The sequence below is a fragment of the Euleptes europaea genome, chromosome 7 (assembly GCF_029931775.1).
Source record: "Euleptes europaea isolate rEulEur1 chromosome 7, rEulEur1.hap1, whole genome shotgun sequence".
NCBI classification, from domain to species: Eukaryota; Metazoa; Chordata; class Lepidosauria; order Squamata; family Sphaerodactylidae; genus Euleptes; species Euleptes europaea.
The window spans coordinates 90,586,423-90,607,974 of record NC_079318.1 but is presented as its reverse complement, the minus strand read 5'-3'; the positions used below and the strand labels follow the sequence as shown (position 1 = coordinate 90,607,974).

At 49.8% G+C, this 21,552-nt stretch overlaps 1 protein-coding gene across 1 annotated transcript; it reads left to right on the top strand.

Moving 5' to 3' along the window:
* The first annotated feature begins 1,274 nt into the window (after positions 1 to 1,274).
* On the top strand, positions 1,275 to 20,703 carry RAB1B (RAB1B, member RAS oncogene family). Its single transcript, XM_056852860.1, has 6 exons — positions 1,275 to 1,398; positions 10,056 to 10,128; positions 13,257 to 13,352; positions 16,179 to 16,274; positions 18,027 to 18,158; positions 20,472 to 20,703. The coding sequence occupies exons 1-6, from the start codon at positions 1,385 to 1,387 to the stop codon at positions 20,664 to 20,666; spliced, it is 606 nt and encodes a 201-aa protein (XP_056708838.1). The 5' UTR covers positions 1,275 to 1,384; the 3' UTR covers positions 20,667 to 20,703.
* The last annotated feature ends 849 nt before the right edge of the window (positions 20,704 to 21,552 follow it).

Genomic DNA, 21,552 nt, shown 5'->3' with positions numbered 1-21,552 from the left:
GGAGATCGTCAGCTAGTACCTGAAGGTTGGCAACCCTAGCAGGGTGTAATGTCAGAGAGTGAACCTTCCAAATGGGGTTGCCAGCTTTGGGTTGGGAAATACCCGGATATCTGAGGAGTGGAGCCTGCGGAGGGAGGGTTTGAGGAGGGGAGGGATCTCAGAAGGGTATAATACAGGGTTGCCAGGTCCCTCTTCGCCACCAGCGGGAGGTTTTTGGGGTGGAGCCTGACGAGGGTGGGGTTTGGGGAGGGGGGACTTCAATGCCATAGAGTCCAATTGCCAAAGAAGCCATTTTCTCCAGGGGAATATCTCTATCGGCTGGATTGTAATAGCAGGAGGTCTCCTGCTACTTCCTGGAGATTGGCAACCCTAGTATAATATAATAGACTCCACCCTCCAAAGCAGCCTTTCCCTCCAGGTGAACTACTGTTGCCAACCTCCGGGCGAGGGTGCAGAATTACAACTGGTCTCCAAACTACAGGCATCAGTTCCCCTGGAGAAAAGGGCTGCTTTGGAGGGTGGGCTCTGTGGCATTATTCCCTGCTGGTGTCCCTTCCCTCCCCAAACCTCGCCCTCCCAAGGCTCCGCCCCCAAGTCTGCAGGAATTTCCTAACCTAACCTAAGAAGCAACCCTAATGGGAAACTGATCTCTGTAGTTGGGAGTAGGGTTGCCAGGTCCCTCTTCGCCACTGGCGGGATGTTTTTTGGGGCGAAACCTATGGCACTGAAGTCCCTCCCCTCCCCAAACCCCGCCCTCCTCAGGCTCCGCCCCCCAAAAAACCTCCCGCCGGCGGCGAAGAGGGACCTGGCAACCCCTCTACTTAGGGATCGATGGAATCACGTTCTAGGTGTATCTGAACAAGTGAGCTCTGACTCAGAGAAGCTCACACCTCGCCAGAAATTTTGTTAGTCTTGACGGTGCTCCTGGACTCTTGCTGTTTGTACTCGGGCAGGGAGAGTCTGCTACACTTTTGCTCATTCGGCTGTTGCAGCGCGGACTACATCTCCCGGAGGCCCTTGCGAGGCGTTGGTGGGGGGGGAAGAGTGGCTCCCTCCCACCACGTGATTGTAAACTCGAACGCGAGGGCTCGGGACTCTCTTTCCCACAATGCAGCGCGGCCCGCGAAGCGTCCCCGGCGGCTGAGGCCGAAAGAAGGCGGCGAACCCTCGCTCTCTCGGTGTGTGCGGGGAGGGGGGGGGAGACTACCTTTCCCAGAGCGCCCCGCGAGCCGCGCCTGCGCAGTGATAAAGTCGCGCCTGAGGGAGGGAGAGAGGGGAGGAGGGAGCCGCCGCCATCTTGCGTGAGGGAGCGACCGGACCCAGCCAGGGAGGAAGGAGGAGGGGAGCAGCGAGCCAGCCGCCGACCTACCGTGGAGGAGCCGCCATGAACCCCGAGTAGTGAGTGTCCCCCCCACACACACACCACCCACCCCCTTTTTCCGGCCAGTGTGGGGAGGGGAGGCGCCAAATCCTGAACTCCCCCCCCCCAGGGAAGCCTAGGCCCAGCCCCTGCCCCGCCCCGCTCTATGGGGCTGTGGGGGGGGGGAGTTGCCTGTATATCTTTCCCCATCTTGGGGGATACAAGCATGGAGGGGGGAGAGAATGACATGAGCCAAATGATGCTCGCCCTTCTCCAATGCTGTGTCTCTACATTATATGGGCCTCTCCTCCTTTGCCCTTCTCTTGCTTCCCTCCCCACCACCCTTCCCTTTTCTGGTAATTAATAACCCCCTACGTACAGTTATCAAGGGGATTAATAACCCCCCACATGCAGTTTTTGTCCTCTTAACCTGTGTGTGTCTCTCTCTTCCCCCCCCCACCGAACCCATCACATTTTCAGTTTCCTTCCAATTAATTCACAGTGGGTCGCCGTGTTAGTCGGCCTGCAGTAGTAGAAAAGAGCAAGAGTCCAGTAGCACCTTAAAGACTAACAAGAATATTTTCTGGCAGGGTAGGAGCTTTCGTGAGCCACTTCTTCAGATACCACTTCTTCGGATACAGCTAGAATGGGAATCCATCTGTCTTCACTCTCCTCTACTTAAAGACAGATGGATTCACCTTCTAGCTGTATCTGAAGAAGTGAGCTGTGGCTCACGAAAGCTCATACCCTGCCAGAAAATATTCTTGTTAGTTGGTTCTTGTAGGTTATCCGGGCTGTGTGACCGTGGTCTTGGAATTTTCTTTCCTGACGTTTCGCCAGCAACTGTGGCAGGCATCTTCAGAGTAGTAACACTGAAGGACAGGGTCTCTCAGTGTCAAGGGTGTAGGAAGAGTAATATATAGTCAGAAAGGGGTTGGGTTTGGGTGTACTCTTCCTACACCCTTGACACTGAGAGACACTGTCCTTCAGTGTTACTACTCTGAAGATGCCTGCCACAGTTGCTGGCGAAACGTCAGGAAAAAAAATTCCAAGACCACGGTTACACAGCCCGGATAACCTACAAGAACCAATGAGCTCTGACCGTGAAAGCCTTCGACAATATTCTTGTTAGTCTTTAAGGTGCTACTGGACTCTTGCTCGTTTCTACTTCCAATTAATGTATCTTATTTATGTGTTTCCCAAGAGCCTGTGTGGGTTGTTCGTGCTCCTAAAATACACCTCCCTCCCCCACTGTCAAATGTAAGGCTTTGTAAGCTGTTCTGGGGGGGAAATTGAGGTCACCTGTTAAGTGTGTGCGTTTAAAACAAGTAAGTGTTACTTAACTCACGGAGGAGAGATGTGCCTTTTCTTTCCCCGCCCCCCAAAAAAACTCGAGTTGGATAGGAAGGCAAGCCTTTACTCAAGAGGAAGTCCTGTTGAGTTTGGTGGGGCTTCTCTCTGGCCATTTGTGCATTGGAGGATTTGCCTTGGATTTGTCACTCTCTAGATGCACGTTTTCCCCATCCAAATTCTCAAAACTGCACCGCGGCTTATTTTTGAGTTTTGAGAGTTCGGATGGGGAAAATGTGCATCTAGAGAGCACCAAGTCCAAGGCAAAAAACCTCCTATTCATAAATGGCCTCTGAATGAAGATGCATAGGATCAGGCATGCAAGACCCCACACTTTTGCCTTGTTCTCCCTGTTTGGGAGTAGCCTGTGATATCTCTACCTAGATAAGTCTAAAATCTTCCATCCCCCCAATCTCTGCGGCCTGATTCTCACCTCAAGGGCTCTTGCCCCACTTGGTTGTGCGCTCTGTTGGTTTGCTGTTTACAACGACTGCTGTGGGATCCCTCTTTTGCCTACCGTCATCCACTTACCTGACCACAAGTAGGTTCTGGTACACCAGGATGTTAACGCTTAATGGGCTAACGCTGAGGTGTGTGAACACTGAAGTTGGATTTGTTTCCCCGCTCCTCCCCATGATGCCAGCTGAGTGGCCTTTGGGCTAGTCACAGCTCTCTCAGCCTCACCTACCTCACAGGGTGTCTGTTGTGGGGAGGGGAAGGTGATTGTAAGCCGGTTTGAGGATTCTTTAAGTGGTGGAGAAAGTCGGCATATATAAACCAATTTTTCTTCTTCTACTACTTGTCTTCTGTAGATGTTATTCTGGTGGCAGGGCGTTGCTTCTGTACCATTCATGTACTTTTTTTAAAAGGGTATGTGGCTATTCTCTCTCTCTTTTTGTTTTTCACATAACCAAGAATTACATTCAGGCAAGCCATGTGGGGTTATTCCAGGCCTTTTTTTCTGGCATTGTAAAATATGCTTATCTCCAGTTGCGGTACCCTGCCAAAGGGAAAGCTCAGACCTTACTAAGGTAAGAGTCGCATCAAGAACAGCGCAGGTGTTTGGGCACTGACTTCTGTAAAAGAGAAATTCTTCTTTGTGCCTCTGCTTTTAAGTCTTTAATTTTCACCGACATGAAGAACTTTTGAGAGTTTCATACATAAAACGAACATTTTGACATGTGTGCATACCCACTGGCTTGAGGCTGTTCTTTTTCTCCCTTCTTCTGGTCAATAGGCCTCTTTAACAGTAGCAAGTGTCATCTGTGTACAAAGCTGGTATCTTGTAATTCCTCGGTCTCTGCCAGTGGATATTTTTTTTATCAGAACCCAGCTGTCAATTCCCCCTCCCAAGATGCCAGCATGTGTAAGGGTGCTGAACTTTGGCTCTTGAAATTGTGCCACCCCTCCACTCTAATCAGGCTGATTACTATGCCCATTGTACCTTTGCATCCTGAGTTCCTTCTCTGCAACACCCCTCCCACCTTCTGACTGGGCTGTAAGGACTCGGAGATCTCCATTCTGACTCCTATCTGACACAGGGAGCTTTGGCTCTGTAAAGCTTATACCCTGGAAATCTTCTTGGCCTCTGTAGTGCTACTGGACTTGAATCTAGCTGTTAGTTCCAGACGTTACCAATGGAAGGAGAAAGCTAGCTGCATATCTGGAGTTCATTGATGAGCCTAGGATTGTAAGAACGAAAGAAGAGCCCTGCTGGATCAGGCCAGTGGTCGAATAAGCATGGCATTCCTTTCTGCTGTGTTTCTCCTTCCATCTCTGGCTCTCTTCCGCTGATAGAAAGGCCAAGCGACTGGTCACCTGTGGCATCCTTTCTTACAATGCTGTTCAGCCCATAACGTGGAGGAGTTTTGGGAGAAGCACAGGGTAGAATCATAGAGTTGGAAGGGATCACCAGGGTCATCTAGTCCAACCCCCTGCACAATGCAGGGAATTCACAACTCCCTCCCCCCCGCACCCCCAGTGACCCCTACTCCATGCCCAGAAGATGGCAAAAAAAGCACACCCACCCTCTCCAGAATTTCTGGCCTGGAGGAAAATTGCTTCCTGACCCCAAAGTGGCGATTGTGATTTCCCTGGGCATGCAAGAAAGGGCCACAAGAGCCATGCATGGGCGCAGCTCTTTCGGGCCCCCCTCTCATGATATGTCTAAGTTCACAGAGTACATCAGGTAGCAGGTCGTTGGAGGACTCCATTTCCCAGAGTGTCCTGGACCTGAGGGAGAAGGAAGGGAAGAGAGAGCTGCGCCCAGCTTTTATATCGTCAGGTGAACAGCTTCTGTAAACCAGAAGAGCTTTGTTCGTTAGCTCCAGGGTGCTTGGTTTATCACAGTTACCCAGTATAGGGTATGAACATGTGAATGCACCTTGTGCAGAATTGGATGCCTTGCCTGTCTTGGTCAGTGTCCTCTGACTGGCAACAGATCTCCGAGTGTTTCTGAAGTGCCCGCTGCCTAAGAACCTTTATCTGGAGATGCCAGAGATTAAATTGGGGGCCTCCTGTATGTAGCCCGTGTATGTGTACACACGCATGTCCACATGCAAACCATAGAAGAGAGATGCTGGAACTGGCCTAAAGAGAGCCAGCGTGGCATAATGGTTAAGAGCCGTGGACTCTGATCTGGAAAACCGGGTTTGATTCCCCACATGTCCACACGAGCAGCGGAGGCTAATCTGGTGAACTGGATTTGTTTCCCCACTCCTCCCCATGAAGCCAGCTGGGTGACCTTGGGCTAGTCACATCTCTCTCAGCCCCACCTACCTCACAGGGTGTCTGTTGTGGGGAGGGGAAGGGAAGGTGATTGTAAGCCGGTTTGAGTCACCCTTTAGTGGTAGAGAAAGTCGGCATATAAAAACCTACTCTTCTAAAGCAGCCATTAATATATTATATATCTGTCTATATATTTATATGTTAATGGCTGCTTTAAGGCCAGTTCCAGAAATGCTTCTCTATGACTGAGGAGGCTACGGACGAAATCCCTTTCCAATGGGTAGCTGCAGCACTGTAACCTGACAAGCGCTGAGCACAGCTGTAGGCAGCTGGCGTTAGTAAGGTGCCTAAGCTGTAGGACCTGGAAGGTCCCAGCTTCAAAATCCTGCCTTGTACTGCCAGCTAATTGGGCGGCCTTAGGCGAGGCGCTGTTCTTTTCACCCTCCCAGAACACAATGTGCAGATCATACTACTGACCTACTTTTCAGGGCTGTTGTGGGGATTAATGTACTCATGTTTTGGGAAGCATTTTGAAACCTCAGCGCTATGTGAGGATTGCAGAGTGCCGTATTATGGAAACCCAGCCAATGTTAAGTCTGATGTTCTGCTTGGGAGTCTTGTTTTTTTTTGGGGGGGGGGGGTGCAGCTGGAGCTCTCTCGGGTAAAGGTTGCAGGACCTAGAAACCATCGTGGGAGCTGGGGCTTCTGAATTTTTGGTACCAATGGTGGTACTTTTGTGCATTACAGGCCTGAGTTATAATGATCTGACAGAAGTTTGGAATGCTAATTATAGTGTCGAAGGGATCTCATGTCCTTTTATATCGGGGGTGTTGAACTCATTTGTTACGAGCACTGGATATGACATAAATGTCACTTGGTCAGGCCCGGCCATGCGTTGCCAGCCCAGATCGGGGGTGGGGGTGGGGGTGGTTACCTCAGCTGGCAAGCTCACAGCGGGCTCACCAGCCCAGATCAGGACTGGGTGGTGGCTGGGTCACGGGCTGGATAAGAGCTCTCAAGGAACCTGAGCCGGCCTCCAGGCCATATGTTTGGCACCCCTATTTTACATGGTGTAAATGGCTCAAGTGTTGGAGTAGGATCTAAGGGACCCGGGTTTGAATCCCCACCCTGCTGTGGAAACTTGCTGGATGACCTTGGGTCAGTCACAACCTCTCAGCCTAACCATCCTCTTAAAATTATTGCGACCATAAAATGGAGGAGAAGAGGGCGACATAAGCCGGTTCAGGTCCTGTTTGGGGTGAAAGGCAGGATAGAGCCAGTGTGGCGTAGTGGTTAAGAGCGGTGGTTTGGAGCGGTGGACTCTGTTCTGGAGAACCAGGTTTGTTTCCCCACTCCTCCACATGAAGCCAGCTGGGTGACCTTGGTCTAGTCACACTCTCTCAGCCCCACCTACCTCACAGGGTGTCTGTTGTGGGGAGGGGAAGGGAAGGTGATTGCAAGCCACTTTGATTCTTCCTTAAGTGGTAGGGAAAGTCGGAAAACCAACTTTTCTTCTTCTAAATGAAAGGATGAAATAAATGCAAAGGTCAGAGTTCTGGAAAGAAGGGATGTTCTCTTAAAATGGGGAGGTGGGTTTTGTTGCGTGTGGAGGACTGCACTACATGGTCATCACAACCCTTGATCTACCCTGGAACACTGACTGTTTTGAAGAGCTTTTCAGAGTAGAATCCCCCTTCAGGACACTACTGGGGTCATATGACGGTGTCCCATCCCGGTTCTTCAGAACTGTGTGTGGGGGGGGGGCTGTTCTCCTTCCCTTTAAACTCTAGACTTCCGTGCTTTGTTTTTGTGATCTATTCCTTTGCAGCCCCCATCCGCATCTCCTGGCATCTGTATGTCTCTCGTTGAGCACTGGGTGGTCTACCCTTGGGTTCTGCATTGTGATAGACTATAGAGAGACACGAAAGGCCCGTGATGAGCTTTCCAGCTCAGGTTCAGTAAAATCAGGGTGACCTTTAGTTCAGGCAAAATGTCTGAAGTCGGTTTTATTGTTTGCTGAATCCCAAGAGACCAGGATCTTCTTGTCCCGGTGCTGAAGATCACCATTCTCTCCTACCCACCCCAACCCCGCCCTTAATTGAAAAGTCTCAAGATAAGTCTGAGAACGGGAGCCCGTTTGTAGGATCCACCCAAGCGTGTGACTCATCCCACCGGCCCCTGTGGCTTTGTGAATCCTCTTGCCTCTTTCTCCAGAAGATGAAGAGAGAGTGTCCTTCCCCATGGTGCTTAATCAGAAAAAGGGTTAGCACACAGTCTCCTGACCGGCCCACTTCCTGTCGCTTCTCCACAACGTGCTTGCCAAGCAGTCCAGTGAAGAAACTTCCTTCCTCCCCGATGCTTGGTAGAGTTTGCACGGGAGAGAACAGCGAGATACCAAGCAGCCGGCTCGGTATAGTCTCCAGGGTATGGCTGGTCCCCACCGGGATCCTGCGGGGGCCCTGATAGAATTAAAAAATGATTATTGCCAAGAAAGTGCTTAGATTTTAGCCAGTTGAGCTAGGCCTTCAAATATATTGGGGGGTGTGTGTCAGAACACGCATGCTCGAAAAGCGGGGGGGGGGGGAAGGTGTTCCAGTGTGATTATGTGATAATATACAGTGACCCAGTGGGAAGAAGGTTTGTTTTTATATGCTGACTTTCTCTACCACTTAAGGAAGAATCAAACCAGCTTACAGTCACCTTCCCTTCTCCTCCACGCAACAGACACCCTGTGAGGTAGGTGAAGCTGAGAGAATTCAGAGAGAACTGTGACTGGCCCAAGGTCACCCAGCTGACTTCATGTGGAGGAGCGGGAAAACCAACCCGGTTCACCAGATTATCCTCCGCTGCTCATGTGGAGGAGTAGGGAATCAAACCCGGTTCTCCAGAGTAGAGTCCACCGCTCCAAACCACCGCTCTTAATCACTGCACCACGCTGGCTGGGGGCCGGTTTTGTTAGACTGCTTGGTGTGATGGGCCTCGTTGGTTCGTTCTGGAGGCCTTGCAAGTCTACGCTGCCGTTTTGGCTCTGCTTCCCTCGCGGTCATGCTGACCGTGTCTAGTTTCAAAACCTCTGGAGCTGCAGCTTGCATGGGGTTTGCGAACGCGGGTTAGCGCAGCCGGTAGTTAATGTCTAACAGCGGTGTGGGAGTAATGATGGCCCACAGCAATTTACCTGTGAGGGAGCGCATCTGTCCACGGCTTGTGCCGTTCACCCCCCTAAAATAAATAACCCACCTTGAGCTCCGCCGGGGATTGAGGGCAGGGTAGAAGTCAAAACAAACAAATAAATACTCCAAGGAATTATTGAACTATTGAATTTACCGCTGGTGGAGGTAGCCATGGCCACGAGTTGTAGACAGCTTTAAAAGGGGGTTAGGCAGATTTGTAGAGGTGAAGCCCGTCAATAGCTACTAGCCATGGGGACTGAACAGAGCCCCCATCTCTGTGTGAAGCGCTGACTTATGGCGACCGCTTATGGGTCTTTCGTGGCAAGAGATGAACAGAGCAACCCTGGACTTCCTCGGTGGTCTCCCCTCCAAAGCCCCCTTCCATTGCCTTCACAAACCCAGTATGATAATGTAAGCTACACACACCCCTTCCAAGAAAGCAAAGAGTCTGGTGAGCAGAGATTGACTACCACGGCTTACCAAAATGTGTATAGTCTAGCATGGCTCATCATGTTGTCTTGCATGTCCTGTCTCCATATTTGTCACAATTCCTAGTAAATGAGATTTGATTTGGCCTAGCGGAAGTTTCAGATGCTCCTCAAAGTTCAGTTGACATTCAGCAAAAATTCTAAACAGTGCCTCAAAAGAAATCTGTGATCTGGAGTTCTGGGTGCTTGTGTGTGCGCATGCACAAAATGCACGTTTCAGCTAATGAACTTCTCCAGTTTCTGGGGTTTCAGGAGCATTTTGTGTGGGAGGGCATGGGCTCGGCCAGCAGAGGGGCAGTAAGGGTGATTAAACTGTGGGAACTAAGCACAGGAGTGTGGGCCTGAGCAGGATGTGTGGTCCACTTTGGTTTCTGCTGCAGGTAATGTTCTACGCAGCTTCAGACGTAGACACCAGCTTCTGAAGGCTGGTGTCTCTTTCTCACTCTCTCCTGCTTTATAAGATAGCTTCAATTTTATGGGAAGTCTAGAATCTTCCTAGACCACAATTGATGTAACATCTTTTATTAGGACTCACCCGCTGATGCGGAACTGAATCTCCCGGCAGTGCTTGTGGCCCCTTTAGGGAGATTTGGAATATTTGAACTAAGCATCCCAGAGGGGAATGATCAGTGTCCCCTGTGTATTCCGGCACAGCTTCTAGAGTTAATGTAGACCAAGTGGTTCCCAAAGTGGGCAGTACCACCCCCTGGGGGGCGGTGGGATTTCCTAGGGGGGCACTAAGAGGCAAGGGGGCAGCAGGGGGGCACTAGAGATAGGCCCCTTCAACTGTGGTGTTGGATGGGGTAGGGGACGCAGGAGTTGAGTTTGTGGAACCAAGGGGGCGGTGGCCTGAAAAGTTTGGGAAACACTGATGTGGACCAAATGGTAGGATAAAGTAGCGTTCTGTGGTCCAGGTAACCTAGCTGTTACCCACTGCTTGACACCACATCTGTTTTCCAGTGACTACCTGTTCAAGCTGCTTTTGATTGGTGACTCCGGCGTGGGGAAGTCCTGCCTCTTGCTACGATTTGCAGTAAGTATCGAGCCCCGACTGACCAAAACGAACAGCCGTAGCTTTTCTCGCTGGCCTGTCTGAGCTGCCTTTCAGTGATTTCCCCCTAAAGCTTGTTCTGGGGGATTTTGGGCCTGAGGAAAGGGCACAAGACCAGTGACTAATCCCTTGGAATCTCTTATCCCTTGCCATGGAAGCAGAACATGTGCAAAAATGTTCAGCGTGAAGAAGCTGGGTGTCCCCACTTTCTCTGTTCAGGGAGAGTAACTCAGTGGTCTTTGCGTAGTTTAGGACCTTTCCAATTTTCTTCCTTCGGGAATCCCTTTCTGCATGAACTTGTCTTCCCAAGGAACCTCTGTTTTGCAGTGCAGAGGATTCTGGGGCATGGGCCCATTCCACTTATGTTGGGCGGAAAATTTTCCACCCCACATACGTAAATACAATTACCTGTAGTTGTCAGGGCTGTTGTGCTGCCAATCAGTCATATTAGATGGGCTAAATGTGGGATATGAAACACGGACAAACCCCAGGGCTTGTACATGGCATTTTTGCCTTCTTTTGCTAACATTATTTAAATTTTTGCTGACATTATTTAAATATGAAGCAGAACAGTTTCCAGAAATTTTTCCGATTTCCCCAGAAAACACATCAGGGCTACACAATCTTTCCCGAACGGGGTTGGCCCTAAAGCTTATATGAAGCTGCCTTACATTCTTCCAGGCCTTTTGCTCCATTGAGGTCAGTATCAGCTGCTGGCAGCTTGCACTCTTGCAAGGCTGCAGCCAGAGAACACCTGGAGACGCCAGGGTTTGACCTTATAGCATGCAGAGCTTGTGGTCTCTGTGCCTCTCCCAAAGTAAATGCACAGCTGGAGTTTATATTAGAACATAAGAAAGGCCATGCTGGATCAGACCAAGGTCCAGCAAGTCCAGCAGTCTGTTCACACAGTGGCCAACTGGGTGCCTCTGGGAAGCCCACAAACAAGACCACTGCAGCAGCATTGTCCTGCCTGTGTACCACAGCACCTAATAGAATAGGCCTGCTCCTCTGATCCTGGAGAGAATAGGGATGCATCATGACTAGTAGCCATGGATAGCCCTCTCCTCCATGAATATGTCCACTCCCCTCTTAAAGCCTTCCAAGTTGGCAGCCATCACCACATCCTGGGGCAGGGAGCCCCACAAGTTAACAATGTGTTGTGTGAAGAAATACTTCCTTTTGTTTGTTTTGAATCTCTCACCCTCCAGCTTCAGCAGATGACGCTGCAGTCTGGTATTATATTGAGTCGGCTGCTGGGCCTTCTGGCTTGGGTGTCGAACATAAGTCCCAGGGGACAGATCCAGCCCCTTGAGGGCTCTTATTCGGTCCACGAACCAGCTGAGGCAGCCCCCACCCCTCTCGAACTGGGTTGGTGAGGCATGGCCCGGCCCCACCAAGTGACATTTATTTCATATCCGGCCCTCTTAACAATTGAGTTTGACACCCCTGTTCTAGCTCGGTTGCTCCAACTGGTAGTGATAATTGTCACTCGGTTGGGCAGAGCCCCTGCCACTTTAAAACATTCCTGAAGCTTCCTCAGAACTGCACACTGATAGGGAATAGAGATGTAAAATTTCCAGAAAATTTGAAGCTGTGGGGGGGAAACCACCCCACCCCACTGTTTGTCGGAAAAAACATGAAGACTTTGGGGGGAATTAAAACATATATGCAATTGCTTGCTTTCCTGTCAAACCTAAACTTCTTTCACTGATTTAACAACATAAATTAAATCATGTATAACTTCGTTAGCATATGTACAATTTGGCATATTTATGAAATTTGAAACTATAAATATTTCCTTTTATAAGAAAAATGGCATGCTTATACAACACATGGGAAAGAGTTGCAAGTCTGCTCCCTGCTATACTACCATAGTTCGTGTCTTTAATTTTTGCCCTCCGAGAGATAGGAAAAAAATAAAAGTTGAAGGTTAGAAAACAAATTCTCTAGTAAAAAAAAGAAGGTTGTTGTTTGGACAGTCTCTTATAGAGTCGCAGTAGGGAGGACAGCCAGCATGTTTGGATGCTAGGCTAAACTTTATAACACTGAACTCTTTAGTAATATGCGTTTAATGATTATAGCATATTAATTTTTGTCAAAATTACTTGCTTTAAAAAAAAGTTATTGAAAACATTGTGCATGTCTATAGTAAGTTTTTTTTCCAGTGCTCCCCAAAATTTCTAGATTTTTTCCACTGGAAAAATTGATAAAGTCCTCAGGCTTTTTCATACTGTACATTTGGAATGAGTGAAGTCCTTTGTAAGGCAAGGTTTTTAGAGAAAACATTTCACAGGTTTTTTCAGTGCTTCCTGAATTTTCCAGTTTGGGGGAGGGGGATTTTTTGGAGGGGGAGTCCCAAATTTTCCAGGTTCTTTCCCATCTCTAATTAGGAAAATTGGTAGTGCTGAAGAAGCTTGTCTGGTGTTCATGTTCAGATCCATGAAAGGGCCATGACTGAGTGACAGAGCATCCATTTTCTGGGCAAGAAGGGTCACAGCTTCAATCCCCTGCCTCTCTGGATGAAAAGTTCAGGTGTGAAAGGCTTCTACCTGAGTCTGGTGGGGAGTTGACCTGTGATGGGAATGAAGAAGAGAAACAGAGCTGAGCTGTCTAAATTTACATACCTGAACATATGAAGCTGCCCTATACTGAATCAGACCTTTTGGTCTATCAGGCACCAACATTGTCTTCTCAGACTGGCAGCCGCTCTCCAGGGTCTCAGGCTGAGGTCTTTCACATCACCTGTTTCTTAATACCTGTAATTGGAGATGCTGGGGATCGAACCTGGGACCTTCTGCATTCCAAGCAGGTGCTCTACCACTGAGTGATGGCCCCTGCTCAGACTGGCAATAGCTCTCCAGGGTCTCAGGCAGAGGTCTTTCACATCACCTGTTTCCTGGTACCTGTAACTGGAGATGCCAGGGATTGAATCTGGGATCTTCTGCATGCCAAGCAGATGCATGCCAAACCACTGAGCCACAGCCCCTCCTACTGGGTTTGTTGTGCCTGTGAGCACATGTTGAAACTCGGGTGGGGGGGTTGCCTATTGTGAGAAAAGGGCAGAGGCTCCCGTCTGTGTCTCCTCCTTGATAATGGAATCTCTTTCCTAGGATGACACCTACACAGAAAGCTACATCAGCACCATCGGGGTGGACTTCAAAATCCGCACTATCGAGCTGGACGGCAAAACCATCAAGTTGCAGATCGTGAGTATCCCGCTGGCCAACCCAATCCGTGCCCGCATCCCGCCTCGGATTTGAAAACGGGTAGCAGAGCTAGCCCCGCAGAAAACGGCAGAGGATGCCTGGAAGTGAGAGGGGACGCTTCGGGGCGGGTGGGAAAAGGTTGGGGCAGCTTCCCCAGCACTACCGTGTCCCAGGAGCTCTGCAGGGGCCAACGAATGGCTACGCCTGAGACAGGAACAGATAGCGTCACACCGGGACCAAGCAACCCAGGGCTGAATTTCTTGCCGAGTTGTTTTCTGGCCTAAACACTTGTCCTAGTGCTGAGAAATGAGTATTCTTGTTAAAAGACACCTATGGGTTTGTTTCTGATAGGACTTCCCTGTATGCTCTGGCGGCAAAGAAAATATGGTTTAATACGGCTGAGAGAGCTGATCCTTCGAGCTGATTTTAATGGTTGCTCCCACTGGCCGATTGGGACACCACTGCAATTTCTAGTTATTTTTTCTCCGTATGCATCAATTTAGCATAGTTTTATTATGTATCTTTATTATCAATCCAGCATTTTATTAACCTGTGTGTCCTATTATTACGTATCTGTGGTATCCTTGACGTGTTTGTAATGGCCTATGGCTAAATGCAAATAAAACTATTCACTGGGACCAAGCCCTATGAGGAAAGGCTGAGGGACTTTGGAATGTTCAGTCTGGAAAGAGGAGGTTGAGGGGGGACAGGATTGCTCTCCTTAAGTATTTGAAAGGCTGTCGATTAGAGAAGGGCAGAGAGCTGCTGTTGCCAGCATAGGATTCCCCACTCCTCCACATATAGACTCACTATAACGGGTATAAATTACAGCGGAAAGGTACTGGGTGGACATTAGGAAATTTTTACAGTAAAAGTAGTTCATCAGTGGAATGAGCTGCCTAGGGAGGTGGTGAGTTCCCCCTCACTGGCAGTCTACAAGCAGCAGCTGGAGGCACACTTGCCAGGGATGCTCTGGGCTGATCCTGCATTGAGCAGTGGGTTGGACTAGGTGGCCTGTATAGCCCCTTCTAACTCTATGATTCTATGGGCTGGAGGAATTCCAGTCAAGAAGGTGGGGAATGGCTCCTTCTCCCAGAGGCAAGCATGTCTGAATCTCTCCTCTGTTGTGGCCCTGGGCAAGCCGACTGGTTTTACAGCCACAGCTCCCCGCTTTGCAAAATGTGGCCTACTTTGCAGGATTTTTGTAAGGAGGACTGAGTGAATATTCACACGAGTTATGGGTGTTTGCTCAGTAACATGCATGCAAGTCTGAGTGTTATTACTGGTTTAGGTGGGGCGGAGAATAGGGCAAGGGGCTCCTCTTTCTGTACATCATTCCTCACCGTCTGGTGAAGAGAAACCCAGACGTCTAACCTTCTCGGTTGCTGTACAAGTTCGAGGGACAAATTGAGCTGGGATTCAGTGGCGTTACCAAACCTGGGTGACTCTCACGACTCAAAGAATTACCCCGAGGTGGTTTTGAGCTTCAGCCGTTGCTTGGTTGTGAAGTGCCTGGGGGTGCTATTTTGACTAAAGCATTCTTGGAACAATCATGAAACAGAAAATGCTAAGTGTAAGAGGAATGCATTGTGAATGGAATCTGATCCAGCAACAATGGAGGGTGCGCGCCCTGCACCTTCCATCTAGCCTTGGCAGCAGCAGTTGCAAATTTTGGCGCAGTTTAATGCCGCAACTGCTTGTTCGCAGTTGAGGGACCTCGCATTTGGCTGGATTGCTTTATCCAGGCTTGGTTCTCCAGCTATTGGGGTGCAAGATTGGCATTCCCCATCCATTTTGGGTTTGCTTGCTTTGCTTATTATCGTCCCTTTACTTCCAGCGTGGTGTAGTGGTTAGGAGCAGTAGAGTCTGATTTGGAGAACCGAGTTTGATTCCCCACTCCTCCACATAAGTGGTGGAGGCTAATCTGGTAAACTGGAGTTGTTTCCCCACTCCTACACACGAAGCTGGGTGACCTTGGGCTAGTTACAGCTCTCTCAGCCTCACCTACCTTGCAGGGTGTCTGTTGTGGGGAGGGAAGGGAAGGGAAAGGAGATTGTAAGCCGGTTTGAGTCTCCCTTAAGTGGTAGAGAAAGTCGGCATATAAAAACCAACTCTTCTCCTCCTCCTCCTCCATCATCATCATCCAGTTAGTGCATCTGGTAGACAGCAGGCAACAATAACCTGATCAGAGGAACTGAACAAGTTTCAGAAGAAATCTAGGATGTGGGAAATTTAAAACAACAACCCCCCCTCCCCCATAGTTCCTAGCTCTGTCCTGGGCTGCTCGCTGACTCCTGGCGGAGAAAGGAGATGAGCCATTTGTTCCCTAGCACTTAATCACTTTTTTGTGTGCTGTCAAATCACAGCTGACTGATGGTGACCCTGTAGGGCAGGGGTGTTGAACTCATCACGCTCAATTGTTGCGAGGTCCAGATATGACATAAATGTCACTTGGTTGGACCAGGCTATGCTTCGCCAGTCCAGATTGGGGGTGCTTGGCTGGCTCATGGGCCAGATTAGAGCTCTCAAAGGGCTGGATCCGGCCCACAGGCCTTATGTTTGACCCCCGCTGTTGGGTTTTCAAGGCAAGAGAAGTTTGGAAGTGGTTTGCTATTGCCTGCCTTTGCATCACACCCCTTGGAGGTCACTCGTCCAAATACTAACCAGGGCCAACTCGGCTTAGCTTCTGATATCTGACAAGATCAGGCTAGCCTGGGGCTATAGACACATTAAAAGGAGACAAACCTCTGCCCACAGACTCATAATGCAGTTTGAGGTATCTAGCCTTACGGTTCTGCACTGACCTATCCTCTCTTCCCTCTCCAGTGGGATACAGCTGGTCAGGAGCGGTTTCGCACCATCACTTCTAGCTACTACAGAGGGGCGCACGGCATCATCGTGGTGTACGACGTAACGGATCAGGTAGAGCCGTAGCCGCGTGGCGGACAGAGGGGTGGGGAGTGGGGTGAGGAAAGACTGAGGGGTCCCCAGGGTAGTGGTGGAAAGGGTTAGTGGGAGTTCAAAGCAACCCCCTCCCCAATTTCTGCAGAATGTGGCCTGTTACCTATGGCACACATTTAGAATATTGAGCTTAAAATGCTGTTTCTTATGAAACTACCCTCCTTTCTTGGGGTTTCCTGTTTGTAGCCAAGCATTTCTTATGCAACCTTTTGCAAGGTATGTTGAATCCCAAGGTTTCTCTTCCCAGATACCATCCCCTCGCCTCCCCCCACCTCTAATGGCCTTTCGGATTAATCTACAGATGTGTTAATAAGGCACGAAGAGAGCAAATGCCATTTGTCCTGTGATAGCGGGGCGAAAGAGTTAGCGCCAATCGACTCTTGCTAGAGAGGGATACCCCTTACTCTATTTGCAGAGTTGCAGCTTCCAGCCATGAGGGAGGTGGAGATTGTCTTTTTCCTGATGCCTTTTGCAGATTCCCGTAATGATGAGAGCTAGAAATGTGCTTAAGGCAGAAATTCTCCTGAGTCTCAGCTCTGCATCTGGCATCAACTTAATGGAATTCCACCGGGCTGCCGAGACTTTCACTTAGCCAGTCAACCCTTCTCTCTAGCTGGAAGTTAGGCTATCTGTGACTTGGCTAAACAGTTTGCCACCTCCAGTCTCTATATTTCTTCTTAAAATATTGCTGGGATAGTGCACGCATGCCAATGAAACTACCCCCCATTTCTTGGGGTTTCCCGTTTGCTAGCCAAGCATCCCATCATGCCAAGCCACACCTACACACTACTTACAAGTGGGAAAGAGCAAGAGTCCAGTAGCACCTTAAAGACAAAATTTCTGGTAGGTTATGAGATTTCTGGTAGGGCATGAGCTTTCATGAGTCACAGCTCACTTCTTCAGATACAGCTAGAATTTGAGTCCATCTATCCTTAAGTGGAGAAGAGGATAGGGCTCGCCATAATGGATTTAAATTGCAGGCGGAAAGGTACCGGCTGGATATTAGGGAAAAATTTTTTTACAGTAAGAGTTGTTCGACAGTGAAAGCGGCTACCTAGGGAGGTGGTGAGCTCCCTCTCACTGGCAATCTTTAAGCAGAGGCTGGACAAACACTTGTCAGGGATGCTCTAGGTTGATCCTGCATTGAGCAGGTGGTTGGACTAGATGATCCTTCCAACACTGATTCTATAAATTTTAGAGTGAATTCACACACCCAATGGCAATAGCCTGTAAATGTAAGTAGCAGGTAAATGACATTAGCAGGTGTGATTGGATTAGGCGTGATATGCAGAGGGGTGGTAGGCGTGGAGAAATCAGCATTGGTAATGAGACAGGAATCCCAGGTCTTCGTTCAATCCAGGAGAATGCCTTGAGCTTCATAATTAGTTGTAATTCATCAGTCTCTCTTCCTAATCTCCCATTGAAATCCCTTTGGAAGATAACTGCTACTCTTAAATCAGCAACTGAATGTCCTGGAAGGTTAGAATGTTCCCCCACTGGCAAGCAATGCAGAGACAGATTTATTCATGTTGTGGTCACAGACCTTAACAAACCAGCAACACCCAGAATAAAATAAAATTCAACTGGCAAGCAGTACATTGATGCCACATCCTGGCTCCTCCTTCGGCAACTACAAGCCACAGAAAGGGGCGGCAGCTAGTCAGGGCTGCTTCCGGGTCTCATCCTGCCGCTTTTCGTGCTCAATCCTCGCAGGAATCCTACAACAACGTGAAGCAGTGGCTGCAGGAGATCGAGCGCTACGCCAGTGAGAATGTCAACAAGCTCTTGGTGGGCAACAAGTGTGACTTGACCACAAAGAAGGTGGTGGACTACACGACTGCCAAGGTGAGGAGGGGCCGTGGCTGAGAGGTAGTACATCTGCTTGGCGTGCAGAAGGCTCCAGGTTCAATCCCCAGCATCTCCAGTTAAAAAAGGACCAGGTAGTTGAAGAAGAGTTGGTTTTTTATATGCCGACTTTCCCTACCACTCAAGGGAGAATCCAGCCAGCTTACAATCACCTTACCTTCCCCTCCCCACAACAGACACCCTGTGAGGTAGGTGGGACTGAGTGTGACTAGCCCAAGGTCACCCAGCTGCTTCGTGTGTATTAGTGGGGAAACCAACCCGGTTCACCAGATTATCGTCTGCCGCTCATGTGGAGGAGTGGGTTTATTTCAGGGGCAGAGTTCCCCACCCACCCCGTCTCAGCCTTTCAGGTATTTCCAAAGGGTGATGGTGGTTTTCTGTCCTGGTGGTATTGGCGGGAAGTGCTGTCAAGTCGTAGCTGGCTTGCGGCAACCCCGTAGGGTTTTCAAGATAAGAGATGTTCAGAGGTGGTTTGCCATTGCCTGCCTCTGTGTAGCAGCCCTGGGCTTCCTTGGTGGCCTCCCATCCAAGTACTGACCGGCGCTGACCCTGCATAGCTTCTTAGCTTTGTCTCCTGCCCTCCTTCAAAAGAGCTCGTTCTTGGGAGTTTTAAAGCGGCCTCCAGTCTGGGTTATTTTGGGTTTTCAGATTGACACCCCGGCCCAATGGGTGTTAAGGTCTTACCTTCAGATCCGTCTCCGGGCCATGGGGTGGTTTAAAAGTAGGGGCAATGGGCTGCTTTTTCTAGAAGAAACTGTCTAATCTGCAACTTCCTCGAGGAATGCGACCGTTGAAGAAGAAATTGCAATTTTCAACCCCTTATATACCTTTTCTCCATGGGAACCGTTTTCTATTACAATCTTCGCACGAAATCTTTTTAATGATTTAAAACTATCTCAAATATTAAACAAAATTTCTCCTTCAATATATCAGCAAGGTTATATAATTAACTGATATAGATTTACATGAACAATCAGATTCTCAATGTCGAGTTAGATAACTACAAATGGCTAATTATAATATGATGAGAAAGTCTCTCAAAGGATGCGAAAAACGATGCTCGCAATGAATCTCTATTACCTCCCACTAAAGTCAGGTTTAAAGAGATGAATTTTTTTCTGCCTGATCTTTGTTTATTTTAGTGAAGGTCATATTGGCTACGCGCCCAGAATCATTCTGCCCCTGTCTAACTTCTATCCTTCAGTGTCACCAAAACATTGCACCGCTATACATGCCATACTCCCGGCAGGAGACTAACTTTAATTAACATACATTGCAAGCATGTGATATATTTTAAGGCTATATGTGCCCAACGCCGCTACAAGCTGTATTTATTTAGGGAATGTGTATCCTGCCTTCCAGCACTGGGGCCCTTTGTAAGCACAGCTGTCAAAATAAGAAGTGCAAAGTCATGGAAAGAATAAGCAAATAAGAAGTGCAAAGTCATGGAGAGAATAAGCAGGAGAATAAGCCCAGTAGAACTTGCCTGGCTGAGCTGCTGTCACCAGGTAAACGGATCTTAAATACCGTTTCAAGCATGGGAGCGCTGGCCAGACTTCACCTGACATCTCAACATTTAATAGCATAAGATCATAAGAAAAGCCCTGCTGGATCAGACCAAGGCACATCAAGTCCAGCAGTCTGTTCACACAGTGGCCAACCGGGTGCCTCCAGGAAGCCCACAAGACGACTGCAGCAGCATTGCCCTGCCTGTGTTCCACGGCACCTAGTATAATAGGCATGATCCTCTGATCGGCAGATACAAATCTGGTGAACCGGGTTTGTTTCCCCGCTCCTACAAATGAAGCCAGCTGGGTTACCTTGGGAAAGCCCAGCTCTCTCAGCCCCACCTACCTCACAGGGTGTCTGTTGGGAGGGGAAGGGAAGGCAGTTGTAAGCCGGTTTGATTGTGCCTTAAGTGGTAGAGAAAGTCGGCATATAAAAACCAACTCTTCTTCTTACTGGGTGGCCTGGGGCCAGTAACGTGCTCTCAGCCCAACTTACATCACAGGGTTGTTGTGAGGATAAAATGGGAGAAAATGACGGAAGCCTCACTGGGAAGAAAGTTGGGATATAAGTGAAATACATAAATAAATCCCAAGTCGACCTTCTCAGGAGACCTGCTCCAGTTTCTGGCCTTCAGGTGTCTGAGACCATATCGCGACCACGAGGTCTACAAAATGCTCCCTCAAGCGGAGGAAAACCGTTTCTGAGTTCGGGCCGACGCCAGGCCCGTCCCACATCCCCCGCTCACCTCTTAACTGCTCCTGTTTTTTCCCCCTCCCCGGGCAGGAATTCGCAGACTCCCTCGGGATCCCCTTCCTGGAGACCAGCGCCAAGAACGCCACCAACGTGGAGCAGTCCTTCATGACCATGGCGGCCGAGATCAAGAAGCGGATGGGCCCCGGGGCGACAGCCGGCGGGGACAGGCCCAACCTGAAAATCGACAGCACTCCGGTCAAACAGGGAGGCGGCGGCTGCTGCTGAGGAGGAGGAGGGACATGTGATTGTAGGGCTTGGGGGTCCAGGGCAGGCCGGGGAGAGGGGGCCTGCCCCTTCCCGAATACTGTCCGGCCCCCTCCCCTGCCTTTTTTTTCTTCTCCGAAGGTGGCTTTCCCGGATGATACCTCGGCGGAGGGGGACGGGGCCTCCCTCCCCTTCCAGCTCAGCTGCCCCGAGCGCTGTTGAGCTTCGGCCTGTTCTCTGGGTTTTTGGTTTTTTTGGTCATTTAACTTTGGGGGTGGGGGGCACGGGCTCTGTACAGTACGGAAGCTTCCCCACATGGGTTGGGGAGGGTGGGGAAGACGGTCTTGTGCTCGCCCGCTGTGGGTAAGGCCCGGGCGACCGTGGGTTCTTCTGTCTTTGTTTGCTCCCTTTTCTGTCCTTCTTCCCACCTCGCACCCCGGTCCTTCTCCCACTCAGATATTTTTTTCTGACCCGGGGCAAGGCTTCCGTCGGTTCCCCTTCAGCCTCCCTTTTCCTGTGGCCCCACAGATCTTCCTGGCTGTGCTGTGGACAGGCCAGGACTTCTGTCTGCTTCCTTTCTCTTCCCCCCCCCCCGCCCCACACATTGGCATTTGATTGGCAGCTAGCCAACTGAGGGCGAAGGACAGCGTTTGTGTGTTTGTCTCTCTCCGGGCCCAGTGGTGCAGGCACTGTGGCTCAGTCAGTGCACATCCCAACGTCCATTCCCTGCCCCCTGCATGTGGTTGCCGCGTCCCTCCTTGCCTGCGAAAGGAGATTGGGCGCCTTCCCTCTTGCGCCCTCCCTCCCTTTTCTGCCCCCCTTTTCTAGGCCTGCTTGCCCCTTCGCTGTTCCCAAAACGTTCCTCTCAGGGCCCCCCCGCTTCCACCCTTCTTCCTCTCTCCCCCTC